The following is a 23,620-nucleotide window of genomic DNA, read 5'->3' on the forward strand; positions in this document are numbered from 1 at the left end:
CCCCAGCTTTCTAGAAATAACTGCTGGTTTAGATACGGAAGTAACTGTGGTAGCTCCTGGAAACTGAGTATTTTTGGACTTTTAGATTTCCTTTATTTTCAGTCCAGAAGTGTAAGCATGTTGGTTAATTCCCTGAGGAGTGCTTTCTAATGCCAGAGAAAAAAAAGATTTTTTATTATTTCTTTAAGACTACGGTTCTTAAACACAGTTTTCTGATCTTCATGTAGATTCACCTAAAAAAAGATTTGGTGTTGCTGAAATAGTGAATCTGTAAAAGCCAGGCGGTATTGGCTCATTCATTATAAGTGACTGAGTTTATGGATGATGGGCTCTTAACACTGAAGTTTTTATTTCATTCAAAAATGATTCACACAAGAAAATGCATGGGTCTTTCAAAGATTTTCACAAGCTAGACCAAGCGATTAATTATTTTTTTTATTAGTAACTGATAATGTTGAATTTTCTCTTTGATTGACATTAAGAGTTTCGTATGTGTAAGAAAGATACTGTTTATTTAATAGTGTGTGAGTGTGTTTCCTTTTTTGTTTCATTTCCCTACATTTGTCTGCATTTGTCCCAATTTTACTTACAGGTGATTTCCTATGTGTCTTTTTTTTTTTTTTTTAAAATAGTTTTGGTCCTGACATGCTTCTTTCCAAAATGCTTGCTGAAAGTGGCAGTGATAAGCCAGAGCAGCTATACCTTTTGAAGCAAATAAGCCACTTCATAGTGTTTCTTTAACTTGTTTTTGCATAGAGGCTGGGAATAAACAAGACTGATCCTGGGACTTTAACAGAAGAGGAGATCAGCAAATTTGCGCGCCTTGATATTGATCCGTCTACCATAACATGGCAAAGAGGTACGTAGTCAGAAAGCCTTACTTCAGCTTGGATTTAATTATAAGTTATTTCCTAATTTGCTTAATTTTACCTGAATCAGAGCTGTTTCTGTTCTCTGACTGTAAGAACAGCCCATTTGCAAGTGGGAAATGGGGGTGTGTAACAAATTTGGGTGCAGTATATTGCTCTAAACTTGCTTAAATATCTGCAGTAACTCTAAAGACTTTGCTAATATTCTGAAGGATAGGTTGCTCTCAGAGTTTAAGTACAATCCTTGTCTCTCTTACATTAGATAATACATCTTAAGACATATGAAAGCGGCTTTTCTGTGCATCTTACAAATCTTACCCACTCTTTTCTTAACTGTGTCTATTATGCTTTTAGATTATTTCTACTTACTCTGCTTGATTTTGGTCCCTCATTCGCCCCAGCTCAGCAGCCCAAGTAGCTCAGAGACTAAATATGCTGCAGTGATTTTGTGGTTTTTTTTTTTTAAGTGTCTTGAGCTGTTTGCTTTGTTAGGAAGAAGTGAAAGACGTGGTACGGTTTCAACTATGTATGCCAAGCAAACCAATCCACTCTCAGACCCTTCGGCAACTCCCCTCTGCACTTTCCAGTTCTAGTGTCGGGTTAAATTTCAGTGTTTACCTCAAGTTCTGTATCTCTTTTTTTTTTTTTTTTTTTTTTTTTAAGAAAGTAAACTCTGCATAAAGTTTTGAGCTAAATTTCATTGGATTTTATTTTCTTCCTAAATTCTCAAATACCAAAGTTATTAGTTCAGATCATTGTTAAACGGAATGTATTGTGATGCTCAGAAGAATAAGGTGAATTTATTGAGAAGTGAGGAGTCTTGGCCATGTTTTGCTGTGCCCTTTGCATGCATGTCATCTCAGACTTGGGATATTTTTCTCAAGGTAATACTGAGGGATGTGGCACAAGGTGTTTTTTATTAGTCACACAGTGTGTCTGCATGGAAGAGACCTGTATTAGGATGAAGGAATAATATAAATATTTAGTGTAATATGACTCACGTTTTTTATCAGCACGGGTTTGGGAGGAGGCAACACTACTCAACTGCTGTTAACCTCAAGTGAATTATTTCATTTATCTCAAACAATGTTAGTGAAATTTTTATTCCACACAACTCTATATGATGTATGTATCTTAAACATTTCAGAAAAAAAATGTTTTTTAGGACTGTTTCAGATAACTTGGAAAATGTCTTATTTGGGACTTTTTCTACAATCCATATGTCTGTGAAGCTTGTTACATACCAGGGAATTTGTAGGGTGGAAGAGAAAGCTATCGGATTGTCTGAAAATCAGTTTTAGTCAGGACCAGTTTCCTTAGAAGTGTCACAAGCTTAAAGTTCATTGTCATCTTACACTAACTTGGACAGGTACAACATACTGAAAAGAAGGAAAGCTTCCCCCTACTTACCCTTCCCCTGGTATTCAGATCCTGTTTATATTTCTAGAGGATAAGGAGGTAGATACGTTAAACCTAACATTTGGTTGAACCTAAACTTTCCCGAAACATTTACTTTGGGTAAGGAAGAGGAAAAATTAGGAGAAGGAAATATTGCATTTGTGGCAAAACCAAATTCTTTCTTATTTTACTACTTCTAAGTGCAGCTATTGGAATCTTCCTGGGGAACAAATTCTGACCATGGTGAGAAAACCAGCGTGTCCCAGCGACCAGAAAGAGTTGCAGGGATAGTTATAATTTCTTTGTTCAGGTTGCATGATTTCACTAGGAAGGCTAGATAAAAAGCAGCCCACTGGCTGCCCAGGCTAGTAGGAAGGCTAATTCCTGCTCTCAGCAGTGCCTGGGTGGGCACGAAAGACATTTAGGTCTGCTTAAGGCTGCTCATGAGACTTGAGAGAAGAAGGGGTAAGTTTGTGCTTGAGAGATCAGCTTGGCATATGGCTTCACAGTGGCATATGGTACCACAGCTTGGTACGAGGCTACTGCTTCCACGTACCGGGCTCTGTTCTGCAATTTCTGCCACTACTGTAGTATTTTAGAGTATGACCATATACAAATAGAAAACAAAATGAGTTAACCAAATCTGTGTTGCACTATCCCTTAAATGGAATTCCTGAGGAAATTAGGGGCCTAAGTACCACGTAGTGGGAAGAAGGCACGTATGGTATGTACATCAGCCCATGAGAAATGCCCAAAAAGGGGAAGTAGATTAAATCTTGCTTTTCTCCCAGCTCACTCACAACCCTCAACTACGGTTATGTAGTACTGAGATTCAAAGTCCCTCTTGTTCTTGGGTAATTATGTTGTCCTTTTCTGTACAGACGAGTTTGTTAATCTCCAAAAGCAGCAGGAAAAGTGGGTGGAGGTGATTTCACTGACTTCCAGTACAAACAGCTTCTCTGGAGGTTCATTGGTTCTCTGTCTCTAAATGAACAGGACTCAGATCTACATCTACCAGAAGATTGACTTGATTGCCAAGCTACAGGCTGAATTGATCAAGAGTACCTTCCACCCTTTCTTTTAGGTTTGGTGCAAATTGAAACATTTGTAGGGCTAAAGAGCCTGTAAGAAAGAGGGATTTTTGCATTCTGTAGGGTTCGCCATTCCTGGGAAGGAGAGGTTTTGGAGTTTGGTCTCATTTTCTAACAAACAGAAACATTATCCTGATGTTTCTTCCTAAGAAACATCTTGATTAGCTCTCAGCAGATGAGAGAGCTCTTCAGTTATTCTCAGTATTGCCTTTTGGTTCCTACAAAAGCACATTTGAAGTTGAGTGTTGTCAGTGCAGAATTGGAGAACTTGGCTTGCGATGATTGTTAGTGAAGTTAGCAATTCCACAGGATGGTTTGGACTTGCCCTTGCAATACCAAAAGTGTTTCCAGGTTGGAAATACAATTGTCTGAAATTGAAGTTGTGTTAAATAGCAGATGGTTGGTCTTGGCAGTTGGAAAAAACTTCCTTTGAATGCTATGCAGCTGAATGTGGAGTTAGTTACTGTGATGGCCAAGAAAGTGACTTGTCTGGAAGAACCAATCTGACAACATAATCATCCTTTAAAAGAGAAACAGACCAACTTTAACCTGCAGCATGCAGTCTTAAAATCAATTCTTAACAAGTCAAATAACAAAGTAAATGATTTGAGGTAGGTCTGAGGTGCATTGTGCCTACTAAGACAGATTTTTCTTTTTTAGGTAAAATACTAATTTGTATGTCAGAATATTAAGAATCTGTTAGCTTCAAGTACTGTTCAGAGAAATTGTATTTGAATTATTTCTGCCTGTTGTCTAATGGTATCAACTAGAAGGGAGAAAACAAGACAGTGGTAATGCTAACATGAAGGAACGTGGTTGTCTGGTTACGCTGTTCAAGTGGCTGAATCTTACAGGTATAACGACAGGTATGCCTGGAAAAACATCCACATCCGTGAGTCCTTGTTAACACGTTTTGCTTTTGCTATTCCCTTATTTCAGTGGTGGATACAAATGACAGATTCCTGCGCAAAATAACAGTTGGGCAGGCAAAGACAGAGAAAGGATTTGTCCGTCAGGTATGTAAAGGCAGTTAATATATCGCATTCTGGACAGACTTTGCTTTAGAGGCTGTGAGAGGTTTCTGCAGTTCTTTCAGCATACTTCATTGAATGGCAATGCAAACGTCTGTTGCTGTTGTATACCGTTCTTGCCGTGAAACTGATTGTGTCAATGAGTACCTGAGTCTGAAGTTTCAGAAACAGAAACCAATGCATATTGCACAATGTGTTGAAAGCACTTCAAAAAGTTGCATATGTTGGGGGTTCCACATTGTTGTCCTATGAGTATAAAAGGTACCCCTATGTCCTCTAAAGGGTAATTTGTATCACTTTCCTTTTTTTAAGTCCATCAAACTATTTATGTAGTATTTCTGTAATTTAAATGTGATTTAAAGATAATGTTAAAGAATTAGGGGGAGGAGTGGATCATGTATTGTTGGCCTCATTGGTGAGGACTGAAAATGACCATTAGCTTCTTATTCAGAGTTTTCATTCCCTGCCATGCATCTCAGCTTTGGGATCTAAACTGTAAGAACTTTGAGAATCTGCTTAATTTTCATATGTGGGCTTGAAGAGATAGTTCAGAAAATGAGCACGTATGTACTTTTCAGCAGTGTAAAAAGCTAACCTACATTACTGTATGAGAGCTTCTGGAAGTTTATTAAAGAACTTACTGATAAATGGAAAGCCAGACTTTTCCAACACTATCTGAACAAGTGTTCCTGGCGTCGTGTGGGTAAATCCGTTTCTGAAACGATGCAGTGTGGAACAGCAATGCCAGGTGGAACAAACTCATTGTGATGATGTGGAGTTGCTCCTGATTTGATGAAGATATTGTAATCCAATACTCTGGATCATGAAATTCATGAGGTTCTGACTATTTTTTAGGTGAAGTAAATAGCTATTGTGCTAGAGATAAGGCTTTCATTCATTTTTGGAAATCCTGTCTTTAATTTTTCTTTATCATTTCAGACTTCTTCTAGGCTTCATGCCTAAATAAAGAGACCAAAAAGTAGTGCTAATGTTTTTGCTCAGTTCAGCAGGGAAAACAGTTAAATTGGAAAGAAGAGCTTGAGAGAGAAGTCATAGAATCATAGAATGATTTGGGTTGGAAAGGACCTTCAAGATCATCTAGTTCCAACCCTGCCCCACCATGGGCAGGGGCATCTTCCACTAGAAATGCTCACTTGTTTTGGTTTTGAACACATAGGGTAGAGACTTTTCTATCTATAATTACAGAAAACTCAGTATTAGCTAATATTCATCTTTGATAATGGGGTGGAAGTACAAAATATTATACTTGGTACAAGTTCCCTCAACACTTGAAATGTTTTCTTATGTTTAGATTTGTTTCAGTGACTCAATGTGATTGTTAGCTTTGAGCCAAGTTCTGCCAGCCTTATTGTGCAGCATTTTACCACTGTAATTATACTGCTGAGTTAAATATAGGTTGTTTTATTACGGAGTATTAGTTGACATATGGCAGTCAAACATTGCTTCTGTACTGTTTTGGCTGAAATGACCTTGATGCATTCAGTTTTGATGTGTTGGACTGATGCACATCCATTCACATTTTAACATGGACTTGGTGACTCAAGAAACAGAGAACAGTTAGGAAAACTCATTTCAGAGCCTAGCCGGAGATCCAGAGAAAACAGAACTTCATAGTTAACAGATGCATTTTATAAATATTTGGAGTGATGTTCTAGCACTCTTAAAATCAATGACACCTGTGTAAAATGGCAAAGCACAGCAGGCACAAAACTCTGCATTTTAATGAACAGGGATGCTGTGGTTTCTAAAGAGTATTACATGACTGATGCCCTTGATCCTGCAATTGAATCCATGTGGGTGGATCCTTTCATCAATAGAGAACTGACTTTACAGCTAAGGCTTCTGTCAGCACTTCATAGGTGTATAAAGGTTATTAGAGTTAAAATAGCACCTGCTACCACAGTCTTTTGTGCCTGTTTTTTTCAATTAAATATTATGTCACTCTGAGCATCTACTTGGGATTGGTTTTCCCATCTTTTTGTGTTTATATAGAAACAATTATAATGAAAAAAAAAATTTTTTTGTCTCCTGATAAATATCCTGATAAAGCTTGATAATATTCCAATATAAGGGTTGAGCATAGATTTCTCAGGCTTATTTGCTATCTTACCTCTGCTGCAATGACTTACCAGCGGCATTCTTAACTTCAGAAAAGGTAGAAGCATCCACGTCGTCACAACGGTAACAGTGTTCATTGTGTACCCAGCTGTTCTGTTAGGTATAGAACTGCTTCCAGGGAATACAGAAAATCTGCTTTGTAACTTCAGCATTTCATTTGAATCCCTATGCGGAAAATCTCAATTACAGGATTATTTTTTGTTTTCTGTGGTATATATCTCTCCCTGCAGAAGAATGCTCGGGTGTCTTCAGAAGTTTTGACTAACATGCAGGTACATAGAGGTCAGCCTGAAAAGGGCTGCTCTGGGCTGTAGCTGTCAAGACAGAACTTAAAACCAGGAACATAGGTTAAAAAAGGGCAGAAGCTGTTAAAGTACTAGGCAGATGGGTAGGAATGGTAAGGTATATGTCGAACAATTCTCTACATAGACGCTTCTTAAAAACAGGCAAAGCCATCAATTAGAACAGATTCTTCTGGTATTAGTCAGTATGGCATACATCTGGTAGAGGTCTGACATAGAAACAGTCCTGAGGGCTTTTTTTACATAGATAGCAGTAGGATATCAATTACTAAGTTTCTGTATAAACTTTAATTGCTGGAGATAGAGAGATTACTAAAGAAGCTGTAGTTCTTGTTCACCCCCAACATCGCATTCCTATCCCATAATAATGCATCAGTGACCTTGCCTTTTTTCTCTGTTTACATTCTGACAGCACGTGGCCTGGGTTTTACTAATAGTAAATTAGTACAAATACTGCTAACGTATACTGCAAGCTCTTAAAGAAAAGTAAGGACCACAGTTTACGTTGTACTGAAATACTGCATAGCATGAACGTATTTCTACAAGAGCAATAGAACTGATGCCAGATACAGTTCTTGGGGTTTTTTTCAACTTATATATTTTTTCATTTAAAGCAAAAAAGGGGGTCAAAGATATATTTCACATTATCATAGGTCAAGCACAAGACCTATCAGCATAGAGTCTAAATTTTGAGTTTATGTAGAAGAAGAATGATCAAATGTAACAAGAATGTTTTTGAAACCAGAATAAAAAACCTTTGGAGAGCATTACAGAAAAAAAAAACCCACAATGCTGTGCTCATGCCAGTAAAGCTCAGAACACATCTGGTGATTTTCTTTTTTGCCATAGAAAAAAAATCTTGGTCCTTCAGGGAGCTTCTGCTAAGGATAATGTGAGCCAAGGGGCTAAGCGCTCTGCGAGACTCTGATCCCCAAGTAAATGAAGTGTAACGGAGAACATTAATGAGGGACTATAAACAAAGTGTTTGAAGTTACTCTAGTCTGAGTAATCTCAAAAGCTGTGGGTTACAATTTAGAACTTGTTTGAATTCCAGTGTGAAATCTGTCTTTCTTGAGTCTATTCCTGATGATTCCCTGTGAGTATTGGACCGGACTTTGATTTGGTTCATGATTCTCATTCCTCTTTTACAGGCTCAGTTTGATATCGCCGTAGCAAGTGAAATTATGGCCATTCTGGCGCTTACCACCAGCCTGCAAGATATGAAGGAGAGGCTGGGAAGAATGGTGGTGGCTAATGACAAGAAAGGAGAACCAGTAACAGCAGAGGATTTGGTATGTTCAGTGCTGTAGACCTGTGAATAACCTCTGATGCATTTGTTTTGCCTCTTGAAGCATTAGAAAGGCAGGTGCGTGCCAAGGATTTTGCTTTGAACAGCACAGTGAGATATCGAAGAAAAATCGTCTTCTGGGCCAAAACTTCCTTGCAATGAGAACAAGATGTAGAACTCGTTTCTCCAGCTCTGGTAACATCTGGTTCAGGAAGCCTCTAGTCTCCATAACCTACTTGGATAGTTTTCTGCGATTCTTGAGGCAAATAAATTTGGTGCTGGAGGGAGTCAAGCATGCGGGCTCCTATTTGAGAGAGCTGGTAATGTTTGCTACTGTACTTGTAAAGTGAGCTCAGATGTTACAATGATAGTTACCACTTGAATGATTATACCACTAAAGCATAATGGAAACAAGCTATTCTGAACTCATAGGTTGCTGATAGTGCCTGGGACAGGTTTATCTCTTCACATCTTCAAGACTTTTTCTTCCTTACCTTTCTTGGTTGCTGTTCCCTCATTCCCTACTTCAGCTTCTGAAAGAAGTCAATATGTTCTTCCTTTATATCAAATTCTAGCCCTTACAGCCAGGCTGTGAGTCAGGAAAGAGCAGCTGGAAGCTCACACATGTTTGTGTATGGCAGTTCCTGGTGCAGCTAGAAGCTACCAAGTAAGCCTTGCAATCCAACTGTATGCCAGGAGCAGGCTCACTGTGATTGGCACTAGTTTACTGTAACATTACATTACTTGAATTCTGAAGCCTAATTGCTAAATTAAGTTCGTATTTAGCAGATTGACAGCATACCCTAAGCACAATAAATAGGATAATGCTTTGCTTTTATGCTTTTTTTATCATCTAAATATATCCTCATAGCATCCGTGATATGTCTTGGAGCCATGCTTTCATGCCACCCTGCTGGCAATGCCTGCCTGTATCACACAGACCGTGTGTGTTTTTTCCTGTTTGTTCCTTTTATGTGGATATCTGCACAAACTTACTGCATTTTGTAGCATGAGCAAAGGAGCCAGTATCCTGCCTTGTCAGCAAAGATAGCAAATCCAGAAGCCAGGAACACCTTCACGGCTTTAATGGATTCCAGTTTAATAAGGAAATGAAAACATAATATCTAGGTTGCCTGGATTCAAGATTGAAATTAAGATAAGAGTACCAAAATTTCTAAGTACAGTCATCATTAAAATTCAAAGCAAATCATTTACTCCCAATTATGCAGAAGACATGAAGAACTGCATTTAATATTCTAGCTGTTGAAGTTTTGATGTGCCTTTTCGATTGCATAACTTTGTCTTGGCCAAATGGAGGGGGATGGGGAATGAGTTATCTTATAATGCATATGCAAAAACTTCAAATAGTTTAGTGTCAGAATTAAAACTACATTTGAAATACATTATTTTAATTTCGATGCTACTTTTGTATGAAGGTACTTTTAATCTATTAATGTTGCAAAGCATTTAACCTGTCTTCAACCACTTAATGCTAATCAGCTTGATGAGTGAAAACAGTTGCTTTTCTGTGGTCTGTTGTTGCTTTGTGGAAATATAATGTTTAATGTTTGGGCTGAAATTAATGAACAGCGCAGAAATAATTTTAAAAATTTTTCCACTGCGTCCCTAGAATGAAAGTAGTGCTCAGCAAAATCTGTTACTAATTCAGTTTTCTTTGTCCCGTTATTTTTTTTTTTTTTAACAAACTTCCTGTGCTTAGCATCTCAGTCATTTGATAGTGTCACTTGTGCGGAACATATGTTTCTAGTTCTTCTTTAAAGCGTTGTTCTATATTACACAATAGAAGAACTGCCCAGGAAAAAAATTCATCACAGTGTCAGGGATATGTATTATGACCATCTGCAGCTGTGCTGCTGCATTCTTTTTCTTCTGCAGGTTCTCTTCTTCATACCGTGCACAGGGTGGACTTGGGTGCATATGATGATTGCGAAGTGCAGAAACTCCTGTCTCCTTTGTTGTGGAGTGTGTTACAAATGAGGATGAGAACTATGGGAAGAATAGGATGGTGATTTCATGGTTAAGGCAGAAAAATGCCTTTTTGGAGAGTTGAATTCTGTTCCTGTCTCTTTTTCGCAAAGTTTATTTGTGATGTTGTATCACAAAGTGATTCTTAAATACAAGAGGAGTTGCACATTACTCAATCTGGCTTAATAGCCAGGAACTAAACAGACGAAATCCATGAAAAGAGTGAAACACCATCAAGGACTTCGAACCAGGAGAAAATATTTTATGTTGTCTCAAGTTGAGCTTTGAAAATTGGTGAATACTTTTGAGTTTGATCTTTGTGTGTGCCAGTTTCTCATCTGAAAACTGGAACAATTGTTCATTTTCACCAACTTATTAATATTGGTGAAGAAGTCAGATGCTGTGGTCTTGGGATTTAAGAAATGTTAAAAAGGAAATTCGTAGTGGGTTTCCTTAGTAAGATTTCTTTATCAAGTTAAATACTGGTGCAAGGGTTATGAATAACCGTACTGTACTTGTGAAAGTGTACTGTATAAAGTTGAATCCTGTGGAAACAATAGCAGGAGGTGTATAATCAAAGATCATACCATGTCATAATTCATATGTACAAAGAAGATAAATTTCAGTTCTATTGGGTAGCATGTCATCGCTGTTCCTGGTTTTCTCCCACATGTGGTCAGTCTGTTTGAACAGCTTTCAACTAAACCTACTGTTTCTAGACTTTAAATGCTGTATCTACTCTTGCCCCTGCAGCTTGTGCTGCCTATGTTGTTACTATTCTTCTGAAATCCCAACTTTTGACCCCTCTTCATTTGGACTACGCAGGTTGTATCTCTTTCTTGTACGTGTTAGAAAAGGATCCAGGATCCTGTAGGATCCAGGAGAAGAGATCTTTGCTTGTGGTCCAGGTGTCCAGACCTAGAGCTGGTCCAGCCTGGTGCAGGCTGTAGATACAGTTGTTACACCCTCGGCTGTAAGGACACCGCACGTTGCGACTAAAGCTTTTGGGGCAGGATGGGGCAAGGCTAAGCATTCTCTAATGAGTTTCTGTGAACTGTAATTTTTGTTTTCACAAGGTTTATATCTTGAGAAAACTTTCAGATGTGGTTTGATGGGAAGCCATTTTCCTCCTGAATTCTCATTCTTCTTTCGAGTCAGGGCCAGAGAGGAGGTAAAGCTTTATAGCTCAGAAAGGAAAGATCTCAAGACAAGTGAATGTAGCAAAAACAATGTATGTGGTTTTCGCATGCTCTCAATCCAAGAACAGTTTGATCATTTTGACTTCAATTTTCATAAAACAAAATCAAGCTTAAAAGCTTGATAGCTCATAGCCACTTGACATGGAACATTTTTGCCCAAAGAACTGCAATTGCATATAGTTTTAACAAATTTTAAAGGCGGCTTTATCATACCACACAACCTGAAATAATGGGTGGTGGTCGGTCCTACCTGTCACTTAAAAAAGTTCTGGGGTTCATGTTTTATATATGCTACCCCAATTGAATTTATGCAAGTTTAAATGTTTGACAGTAGTCTTTAGTTCATTGGAATCTATGTGAACCAAAACCACTAAACCCTTCTCTGTGATTTGTTTCCAGATGTACACACAATATACTTCACAGAAACACAATTGCTCTTAATTTTGACTTTATATGCAATATATTTATAATAATACAATAGTAAAAGCTAAAATACACATTGGCAGATATAAACCAGATGCAGAGGCAGGCTAGGAGTAATAGAAAAAAGATAAATTGAATATTTCATGAATTGAGAAGACTCCTTCCACAAGAGTAATGGATTAAATATCTATCCTCTGTAACGGAACATACAGAAGTCTTTGCCAAAATGTGGTGCTCATTGTACAGCATTTTGAAGGCTGAATTGCTTTTTGGCTTTTACAGTGTAGTAGAATTTTGATGGACACATGCCATATCTGTATGTGAAATTAAATGGGTATGCATGCCCTAGATCAGTATTTCAGCAGCTATGAAAAATATTAAATAAATATGTCACTGTTTTTCTAAATAAGATTTCTTCTTAGCTTACTTTCTGTGCCATGCTGTTAGATTTCAATAATTCCGGGACCAAAAAAAATAGCCTCATATTTATTTTAGAAGTGAACTGTCAGCTGAATATATTTTGTTCCCTGGTTCATCAGAAACATTGTGTACATACTTCACTTTCAACACAAGTCATTGCAGTTCTCAGTTTATGGTTTAGGGTTTAGTTTTTTACAGAACTGATATTGCAGAAAAATATTATCGTTTTGTTAGAGAGTGTCGTTTCAAATGAAGGGAAGTTGCAAGTACTTCATTATTTTTCCTATGAAGAAAAGGCCTTTTCTCTGCCCTTCAGTCTGTATAACCCTTATTCATTTCACAGTAGTTACTCTCAATCACCTTCCTTGTCATCTAATGCTGGCTTTCATTTCCACTCTTGATAGACTTCAGAGACTGCTCCACTGGAGGTTGCTTTGAAAGTATTTTGGGTTTTCATCTAAGTTTGCCTTTCCTGTGTCACGTGTGCAATTTATTTTGTGCTCTATGATCTTTGCTGTCCTGGGGAGCATACCTGTCCCAACGGCTGGTGGATAGATGGAAGGGCTGTTATTTTCAGAAGTACTTGGGATCAGTTCCAGGAGGGAACCCAGGAGAGTTGGGTGTCCATATACATTTGATTCAGAATCCCACTTCTTTCTTCTGACAGCGAGTTAGTGGAAAGCTAATGATCCTTGGGCTCTCACACACTTAATTGGTGTGTAAACGTCTAAGCCTCTAATTCTTTTAAAAAAATTTATCTACCTTCTTTAAATTGGAAATGGGAACCTGATTCCTTAAACAGCTTTGAGAATCAGATCCAGGACTTTGAGTGAGCTGTGGGAGCTGTTTGCTAGCCGCTTGGTGGATTGGGGTTATGAAGGAAGGAAAACTTTATTCTGACAGTCGTGTCAGATATGAAAACTGTATTGGCTGTTTAGCTTTTAAGAATTGTTGTTGACACCAAACCTGTTTAAGAACCATGGAAGGCAGATAGACATGATGTGTGCTAACTGGAGTCCTTGCATTTTTTTTTCTTTGCTTTCAGCTTTAGATATAATGAGTTGTTGTGTCCAGAATGCATATCTAATATGGACGGAGTTTCCCAAAAAGTTAAAATGCATAGGTTTTGCTTCACAATTCTTATCAGATTGATGAAGAACTGTCAGAAAGCAAAAGAGACAGGATTTGAGCCATTATTGTCTAGGAGGGGAAGGGGAGAAAAAGGTGTCCTGATTTTGTGTTTTGTTTTTTTTTTTTTTCTTCCCCCCCCCAAGCCTTCTTTCCAGTCAACAGGGCTTGGGTCAGCATATTGCTGTTTGTGTGCTTGCTTTGACTGAGCTGGTGCTCTCATCCATCATGAAGTAGACAACAGAAACCCCTAATCAGGTAGCTACAGCATGAGTTAACCCTTGTCAGTCCTTGGGCAGGTTTCCCAAGAAGAGCGTTAGGGCTGATATGTGGCTGCACAGGTAGTCGACCTTGCCATTAACTGGTTGGAAGATCCAATGTAGAGTTTTCCATTTGGCTTTTTTTCTCCAGAAAGTTGAATAGATATTACAACTGCCTTGTACGTGGTCAGACTGTAAACTGTCTTTGCACTCAAGATTATCAGCAGCTGTTTCTCTTTTAGCGTAAAGATGAATAGCTTATGTTACGTGATGATGGAAAAACTGAGATACAGAAGAAAATGTAAAATTAAGCAACTTTTCCTTCGCATATTTCTATTACTTATTGCCTCCGAACTAGTGTGTGTACCTGGTTATGCTTTCCATGAGACCAAAGACAAACAACTTAGCTTAGCTCTTACAGTTTTTTGTGTTTCTAGCAACTGGTGACAAGCATCATTTCCTTCAGCTGGGGGTGGAAGCGGAAGAACTGTGCATCTGGTCTGAGAAATTCTGTCCTAGCTGGCTGCTCAATTGATCAAACAGCAGGAAAAAAACTAGGCTTATAGATCTATTCAATATTATATTGCAAACTTCGGTGTCGTTTTTTTTCTTTTAAAGAACATACTTGTTGTGATAAATTAGTAGGATTAAAAACTAGGGTATAATGAAGAGATTGCTAGGATTGAAATCTGTTCCATTTCATGTTAAATTGTTAGAGTTGGGACTGGGAATTCACTTTTTTTTTTCGTTAAGTGCTTCAGATTTGGAAGTGAATCAAATTAGTTTTATAAAGCAAATTTAAAATTTAATATTCTAAGAAATACACCCACTTTAGAAAGACTTTTACAAATTACTAAAATACAAGAAATCTACGGCAGTAACAGTGGCAGTTATTTTTACATGGTCCTAAAAAGAAAACTCATATATGGATAAAATATTGGAGTTACACTTTACTGTAAAAGGAGAAAATTTTATGGGGTACTGGTTAAATGAACCTTTATGAAATATTGTTTGTTGAGATTTGTTCTGCATTTTTAATTTCTTTATCTAAAATAAGGAGGTTATAATCTTAAAAATTAAACCAATCTGTAGTTATAAAGGAGCCTGGGGAAGTGAAAAGCGATAATAACTTCATTTATTTTTTTAAGATATTTTGTTTTTCCTTGTATTTAGTCTGTCCCCTTCGGGTTCAAATGAGAGTAGTTGGATACAGGTACAACATAGCACCAGGCTGCTTCCATGGAAATGATGGACCTTTGGCCATTCTGACAGAGAGCTGGCATGCTGGTGTTTCCTTGCGTTTTGATCCTAACTTCTAAAAAAAATAACATAGTAGGAAACAGAAATTTATTCTGTACTAATGCAGAAGAGGGAAAAGTGTATTGTTTTGCCACCAGTTTCTCTTATTACCTCTTTGTGGGTCTACTGGGGCTTGTAGATAGTGGAGGTTTACAAAATGCAAAGAACAGAGGAACATCTTTCCCTCTTCTCTCTCCTTCCCTTCACTCTCCCCCAAGGAAATACTTGCTGTGCTTTAGTAGAAACCAGTTCTACTATTTTGGTTTCAGTGCATTTTTATCCAAGGCCAAATATTCTGCCTCATTTTCCTCTGAAGTCTGTGTTCAGATGTTATGTTCAGAAAGGGGAAACTTGAATTTGTATAAAATACTGTACTTATGTAACAACCACATACTTGTATGTCCCTCATTTGTTTGTCGTTCTGATTTTCAGACAGAGTTTGATTGTTCAAACAATCAAATAAGCCACTGCTTATAGTACTACTGCATTTTTTTTTCTATCCGTGATCTAGTTCTTTCAAAACAAAACACATTCTCTTCTCAAAATCAAAGTACGTTAGGAATAAATTGAAATACATGCTTGTGTTTTCTAGATAGCACTCTGCATATAGTTTGATAGTGCTCTGCATACTCTAGAGCCATTTTTTTCAAAAATAGGCATTGGATTTTAGTGTAGAGTGATGTCATGACTTTCTCTTATTTTAAATTAAGTCAGTGTGAAACTTCTACTTAATATCCAGCAAAATTTTTAGGGAGGAGTAAGATTATTTTTTTTTTTTTACAACTAAAATTCACGCAGCTCCTTCTGTCCTCTCATCATCACAGTAAGGCACCTCTAACTTTTAATCTCATGATGTCTTCATGGTCTACCCCTAGTCAACTCTGTGTCTGCTTTCATCCTGTGTCTATTACATATATATATTTGTACAAGTCTTGAAAAATACCCTTTCTGGTAGTTGCTAGCTATTGATTCATGCTATTGGTTCTCTCATGAAAGAAATACATCTGTCATTTCTTTAGGTGGTTATAGCAAGTTATTGCCTTCTTGCTGTCTCAGGTCTCAGTGGCCTTACTTCTGCTTCGTCTTTTGTTCCCATGGACATCCTCGTGCTGATCGCTTAATACTCTGTTTCTGGTCTGTTAATGAAATAGGAAGACTATTTACATACTGCCTTTTAAGTGTATTCAGAGCAAAATTGTTACTATTTCTGGCACGCTGTAAATACAGTATGTTAGAAGTCTTGAGGTAACATCTAAATAAATTCTTTATGCAGCACTGTATCACTGCTTATCCATTATGGTTATGAGCACACTTTCTTTTTCTCCTTTGAAGTGTAACCCTGTTTTAACTGTAAGCTTAAATGTAACTCAGAAATGTTGCACCTTAGAACTGACTTCCTCAAAATGTGGACTCTTGTTTTTTAGGGAGTAACAGGTGCTTTGGCAGTTCTGATGAAAGACGCAATTAAGCCCACGCTAATGCAGACATTAGAGGTGAGTATGGCTTACGATGCCTGCCTTTCTCTGGCTTTCAGATTCCGTATTGTACTTGCCGTGCTTCTCTCTGGTGACTACGCTTAACTTTCAAGGTTCAAGCCAGGGTCAAATCCATAGAGGCATTTTAGCAAGTGTTCATTTGTGTATGTTAAATAATCAACTCTATCTGCATTTATACCTTTTTGGTGGGTTGGGTTTTTTTTCCCTTTCTTTGAGACTCTGGCTTTAGTTATAATTTTGCCTGGCGTTGCAAGCAAGCTGCAGCACACTGCTGAACTGCTTCTGAGCACGCTGGAAGGCAGGCTGGGCTTCCAAATAATAGACTTCCTTCTGTTTAATCTTGCTTTTCTGGGGAAGTTTCCTTATTATGTAATTCCTTTACATGGATATTCCTGTGATGATTCCCACAGCTCAGCGTTTTGGGTGAAAAGTAGGTGCTTAGCTGAGGCCATTCTATTCCGTATTATAGTTTGTGCTGTTTAGAAACACAGAAGGGTCCTTTTGCCTGTTTACGCTTTTTCAAAAGATGTCTCCCAGCCACCCTATCCTACCAGAGTGCCTTCAGGGACTAAATGAAGATTTGCTGGCCCGTGAGAGGAATGTTTTACACTTAACTCTAGTGAGCTTTCTTCCAAGAGCTCAAAGAGCGCAGAATTAGTACAACCTACCTTTGTTTCTGGGCAGTCTAGTATTGCCTTTTCAATAGTAAGCTGAATGATGAGCAGTATTCATGGGGAGAGGGAGGAAGAAAAATGGGGAAATAATGAAGCAGTTTTGGAAATAAATGCATTTGGAGAAAAATTAATATATATTATTGAAAGTTTGACCATCAAAATTACATAGCTGGAATATTTCACAATTCCTGGTATGGTGAAAAGAATGCAGAAACACACCAGTGCAATCCCCGATTGGTAAAAAATGTTTTATTTTCTACAGCATGTCAAAGTGATAGTTTCCTTTTTGCTTTTGTGTTTGGACAGGGACAACTTCCTACTCTCAGGGAATATTAGAAAAATAGAATTTAAGTCTATGTTAGCCATCTTAATTACTTTCTTCTGCAAAAAACATCTGTTCTTTCATGTGGCTGTATGAAGAATATATGTCTGTGTCAGAATGTAATATAACATCCAATAGCAGAAACTGGAGGTCACGTAGAATCAAGAATGTCATGGCCAGAACTGTGTATTGAATCGTCACTTGGATAACAATGTGTGCATTAAGCATCAGTGACAAGGTAGCTTTGATTCTGAGTGTTTAGTCTGCATTGCTCTATTTGCAATTTGCGTATGTTAGAAAAATAATATGGTTTTGTTGTAGTGTTCTAAAACACAGTTACAAACATCAGAAGAGTTTCTTTTGGTTGATAGGCATTTGGTTCTGGGACTTGCATGCCCCCCCCCGCCCGGATTTCTTTATATTCACATTTCTATGCAATAAAATTCCTGCCTTTTATGTGGTATTCTTTTCTAGTCTAATCTATGCTATGGCTGAAACATCTGCCAGCTTTCATCAAACACTATTGCATGTTAGGAAGACCCTGACTACAGTACCCAAGGATAGTTTTCCCAAAAATTCGTCTTACAAAGTTATTTTTAAAACTAAAGCAGCTCAAAAGACTGCTTCATGCTCCACTCCTGCCATTTGAGTCTCAAAGACAAACTTTTGTCACCCTTTGAATACCTGTTGGCTTGCAGGCTAATATAAGTCACCTGTCAAAGAATGGAAATCGCCAGTTTATCTAAATCTTTCTCAAGATAGTGCCGTGCTTTGGCCGATGTGTGCCTCTTGGACTACGTCATTGCTCTTGTGCAGAGATGCAACAGCCCGCTCTGTTGCTGCCTGTGCTGTTGTTGCTGTTCTTGAGCCTCAAGCTTGCATCATATCCCATCTGCTGAATAAATACCTTTCATTATTTTTAATTATTCATGTTAATAGCTTTAAGGGGTGCTAATTTTAATGGCTTCAGTTTTTTCCAAAAAAAGGGTGGGAGAGGAACAAGGATGACATTTTGCTCAGCACACGTGAATGTAGTCAGTGATCCACTTGTGAGTTTAGAGCCTTCCAGCATGACAGATTTTAAGACAAGCTAATCCTAGTGTACCCTGAGGTGGTGGATGCAATAAAGTTATTTCTGCTATAGCGAATGACGTATTTCTAATGAGTATGTGAATTCCAAGTCGTTCTTCTCGCAAACTAGAAAAGAGGAGAACTGGAGCCTAAATTACACTTGAAAAAATCCTAATAAATAACATCCAAAAGAAGAGGGACCTCTCAAGTTTCCAAAGAGGCTACCAATTGTAATTGAGCAACATAATCCTAATCCCTTCAGGGAGAACAAGTTCTCAATACAAGTGTAAAGACCTTTAGCAACAGCACAATGACTTGACAACAGTAACATCAGAAATGATCCTACAGCACACAGATGGTATAAAATCAGAATAATATGATTACAGAGAACACAAATGCAGCTCAGACTGTGTCATGGACCTGTCCTGCGAGTAGGGATGAAACTGTTCACCAAAGCAGGTTTTCTAGATCACTTTGGTATTGTATTAAGCTGTGGAGGTCTGAGGAGTGGCTTCTAAGAGTCTGTGGAAGGGGAGAAGAACGACCTAATTGGTAGATTTACACGAGCTTTATATGGGCATCTGCATGCACTGGAGAAGTGGTTTAGAAGTTCATAAAAATGACCGAATGCCAGTCCTGCGTGGAACTGAACTGGCAACTAGCGTCAGTGCTTTTCTTCATGCGCAAATTGATGCGTGTGTTTTAATTTTCTGTTTTCCTAAGAGGTTTCTTGGTGGGTTGATTTCCATCACAACCGTGCTACTCTATCACGACAAGTGCTGTCTCAAGGTGTTAGTGATTGACAGTGTTTTATATGCAGGAATGACACTAAAATTTTAAAATGGGCAATGTGGAGCACGCCACCTACAATAAATGTAGGCTTCAGTAGAACTTATATCCAGTGCTGTAGAATTGAGATGACTTTGTTTGAAATGTACATAATGATTTCATAGTGTTTACCCACGTTTGTCGTGAGAGATTTGTTCCCTCATGAGCTGATCCCTTGATGTTTAGCCTTTGTTTAGACCATGCGTAAGGGAGCAGCTGCTCTATGGGACAACTCCGTAGTTGCAGGCTGGCTGCTCTGGGATGGTCTGCTCATGGTACATTTGAAGTGCCACTCACAGTAAAGACGAGGGAAGGATGGTAATAAGTATTATAAACATCCTTCTAGCAGCCAGATAGCTTCAGATATTTATTGGCGTTCAGGGTTTATTTTCTTTTATTAAAACTTGGAAAATAAAATTTCCTGTACTGAAAACAGTCAGCACAATGCATCCCTGTGCCACTGTTTGTTTCTCCATATACATAGTTTATTAAGAGTGTAACAAAAACAAGTGGCAGCCCGCTGAGTGGGATGGATGGGCTGACACAGAGTTACTGAAGCTGGCCCAAGAAGACATTGTTGTCCCTGTTCCAGGGTGTGCCTGAGGCTCCCGAGATCCTGCTGGAGTTCACTCCCTTCGGTGCCTAGACTGTATTTTTCTTCCAGGATTACCCTTGTAAAAAGACCATTCAAATAACTCCTCCTTTTCTTCCGGTGGATTTCAGAGCTCCAGGGGAGCATCTGTCCATGCCAGTAGTTTAGTACTGTGTTTGGATTTCAAGGGGGCCTCTTGGCTGCTGACATTCTGGTTGTTGGACCCCGCAATCCAAATTTCCTTCCATCTTGTGTGGATAAACTCTTGGAAGCACAATTGCACAGGGAATGTTGTGGGAGACCCTTCTGGCCCCCTCTCTGCATAGCTGCCACAGTATGGGCTGGGCTGCCCTTTCATCATCCATGTTTGTGCTTCCGTGCATCGCATCTGCCCATCTGTGTGCTGGGCTCTAACGAGAGCAGCCCTATAGTTGCTTGCCACAAGAAATAAAGGGCTTGGAAAAGTAAAATTTAACTTAGTGAGTAATAAAACACAAATAAGAATTAATCTTGTGGATTTCAATCTGGTAGCTGAAAACTGCAGTCTTACTTATTTGAATACCAGAAAGGTAAATACTGTGTTAAAGTAAAAGTAAAATTTAAGGAAGTAAAACTTAAGTTGGTGGAAGTGGCTTGCATTTTATTCTGTATAAATTATAAGCTCTTTGGCATAGGGCTAATCTTTTATTTTGCACAGCACCTCCCATTAGATTGATGCCCAAACACTATAAGAAGCTTTAAAGGTGTACATAGTTCAAGTTAATTTGTTTGCATAAATATGTAAAACCTCAATTGATATTGCAGTATGTGCTCATTAGCAGATAGAAAACAAGAAAAAAGAATCCTAATTATACACTATGAAGTCATCGTGTTATGATGATAATAATCTGCATCATTCCTTTTGTTACAGGGCATGATTTCTGGTTTATTTACTTTTTCTGCTCCTGTTCTACTGTTTCATCTCCAGCATGTATGAGGCAAAATTGTCTTTGGATTGTAGCTTAATTGTCCATTTTTTGGAGAATATGCCCTGCCCGTATATATGCGTATTCTCCTTTTTCAACTCTTGATTTAAAAAAAATAAAAATATCCCATTAGAACAAACCTGTAGTTTGACATGCCCCTGGATAAAAAGTTACTTGTCTTTGCTCTGAACAAAATAATGTATAATTAGTTCTAGAGGAAGCAATAAAACAGACGCTCGTTGCTGGTATATTTTATATGATTTGTATTCAGTATTGCTGAAAGATAAAAATCTGTTTTCTATAGTAGCAAGTATTTCACTACTGTAATCCAGTTGTTCCGGTGTTTTATGGAAAACATGAACATTTCTGTGTATGTAGGTTGTTCTCTTAAGACACTTTGGGGGGGAAACAACCAGCTTGTATTAAATGGTTAATAGTTTCCAAGTTGTGGTTCACGGGACTGTTGGATGTGGCCTGCAGCTGATCTGCGCAACACTGTCCTCCTTAATTGGTATTTCTGGCCAAAAATGGAGGAAGATTGCCCAGTAGGTTGCCTGAAATTTTGAGGGTTGGCAGTGCCTCCTAGTACAGAATGTGTTAAGAGATGGAGATAATCTGAAGTTGTCTGCTTACCTTTTCTTTAACCAGCTGAGGATTTTTAAAAGCATTAACACAACAACGGGGATTTGTTTCCTTAAGTATTTTGTATTAAGACAACTGAAATGACATCCTTCCGTCTGATTGTGTATTCTGCTTTGGAGAAAAGGTAGCAGTAAATATATCTCACCTAATCCCTTTCTGTAGATGCTAATTTTCTAATTTCTCCTTTCCTTGTGATGCCAAAAAAGTAACAGGGAAGCTGAGATATGCTTACTATCTGACAAATTTTCCTATGTCATTACTTCATTAACTCCTTGCCTATCCTTTTGCTGTTTTAGATTGCTCCCTGCTACAGAGTCTACTTTCCTTGTGTATTTGTACAGTGTCTATTTTAGGGGAATTCCGCTTTGAACCCAGGGCTCCCAAGTGCTGGGCCACCAGCGGCGAATGCTTTTTCCGTTGTATATCGGCATCCCCACTGCACCCCCAGCCATGTCCCTTCTCTTCTCCCTCTCCAGCTCTTTAACCATTGACTCTGATCCCTCACTGCTTCCGATGGCTACTTTGCCTGCCCAGGAATGGCAATTACAGTTAACGAGGAAAACAGGAGCAGTAAGGGATGGAGTCGGGTAGGAGCTGGGCTCTATTTGTGTACCGTCTGCAGCCGCGCACTCAGTGCTGACTGTAGTACCATAGCACGCCGTAGCATTAGGGCATGGGAAATATGAAACAGTAGTACAGGATTGGGAGAGAAGTTGTGTAAATTACCTACAGGTTGCACTGCGGTCTGTTACCTTTCTGTGATTGAAGCCAGTTCTGACACAAATGGGGTCTCAAGCACCTGAGATGTACCTACCTGCCCCCGAATTATCTAGCAGTGCTTACTCATTATATGTACTTTCGATTTATGTACAATTTTGATTAGTCTGCAAGAATATTGAGCTTGTGTTCTTACCTATCCATTAAATGAATGATATATTTTTTTTATCATTCAGGGAACACCAGTATTTGTTCACGCTGGACCTTTTGCTAACATTGCACATGGAAATTCTTCTGTTTTGGCAGATAAAATTGCCCTTAAATTAGTTGGAGAGAAAGGATTTGTAGGTAAGTAATTATTTTGTTTATTATATTATGGTTTATTGGAAAGTTGGCAAACCATGATGTAAGTGAACGGATGAAATAGCAGTGAAAGGTAAGAATGCTACTTCACTTTATACTAATATTAATAATAATCTTAAATAATCTTTAATTGAATGTGTAAAAAAAACCCAAAGTGCTTCTTCTGTCACCTTGCCCTTTGTCTCAAGCATTCCTGTCACTATGTTTGAGATTCCACAAGGTGGCTGAACCAGTTAAATGACTGGATTGCATTGAAAGAAGTATCCTGTAGTTCCTTGTATTAGTATTCATCTGACCTCCTTGGTAAACAGGCAGAAACCATTCCCTTTTCCTGCTGAAATATTTCTCTGCCAATTCAGCAAACTCAGGCAAATCAGGGTTCAGATGTCCCTGAGCCAGTACAGAGGAACAGCAGAGGAAAGGTGGTAGAAGACAGAGTAAGACTGCCTTATTTTGGTGGCAGTGAGCCATTAGATTGGTCCAGCTGCATTGTAAAACCTCACCGTGAGGCCCTCCTGTTCCCATGAAAGCATGTGGGTGGGTGGGCAGACTCTTCTCATATTAAGAAGTCAGCCTGCACAAGCAACAATAGACACGTAGAACTTGCTGTTATGGTCACAGGCAAAATAAACTTGTGGCTCTACAGTGAACTAGTATTTATAAAAATTGTTGTGTGTGTTTAAACTTCAGAATAAAATGAAAGGGGTGTTGCTACTTTGCAGTAGTAATGCCTTTGCACTGCGCAGCCATTCTCTTCTGTGTCCTGAACAGACAGGTTGGCTTACGTTAGTCCTAAAGTTGAACTTTGAGTACCTGTGGAACAATGCCCTTGAAGAGGTGCAGTGATGTGAAACATGAGGTTTCTTCTGCTAGCACCCTTAAACTCGCAGAGAAACATCTATGTATATGCTTATGGCATGCTTATGTATTGCTGTAAATTATATAAAGGGAACCAAATCACTTGAAAGTACTGTTTCTATTTAAATTCACTGGTAATCATAGAAAGAAGGGGGGAGTTGTTTGCATTGTTATAGAATGCTTATGCTTTTTGTTATGATGTGAATCAACCTGCATATTTACAGATAGAGAATAGAAAGGTTTCTTATACAAAGTTGTT

General features: G+C 38.4%; 1 protein-coding gene across 5 annotated transcripts in view; it reads left to right on the forward strand.

The window, feature by feature from the left end:
- MTHFD1L (methylenetetrahydrofolate dehydrogenase (NADP+ dependent) 1 like) overlaps window positions 1-23,620 on the forward strand; it is a 161,076-nt gene that overhangs the window by 43,602 nt on the left and 93,854 nt on the right. For 4 of the 5 annotated variants that reach the window (XM_063329295.1, XM_063329296.1, XM_063329297.1 and 1 more), the window contains 5 exons: window positions 757-859; window positions 4,298-4,374; window positions 7,982-8,122; window positions 16,258-16,326; window positions 22,377-22,488. In XM_063329295.1, the coding sequence (XP_063185365.1) occupies window positions 757-859; window positions 4,298-4,374; window positions 7,982-8,122; window positions 16,258-16,326; window positions 22,377-22,488 (502 nt within the window). Of the gene's footprint in view, window positions 1-756; window positions 860-4,297; window positions 4,375-7,981; window positions 8,123-16,257; window positions 16,327-22,376; window positions 22,489-23,620 lie in introns of those variants that run through there. The other variant, XM_063329299.1, reaches the window with a different exon arrangement.

Source organism: Chroicocephalus ridibundus, chromosome 3 (genome assembly GCF_963924245.1).
Source record: "Chroicocephalus ridibundus chromosome 3, bChrRid1.1, whole genome shotgun sequence".
NCBI classification, from domain to species: Eukaryota; Metazoa; Chordata; class Aves; order Charadriiformes; family Laridae; genus Chroicocephalus; species Chroicocephalus ridibundus.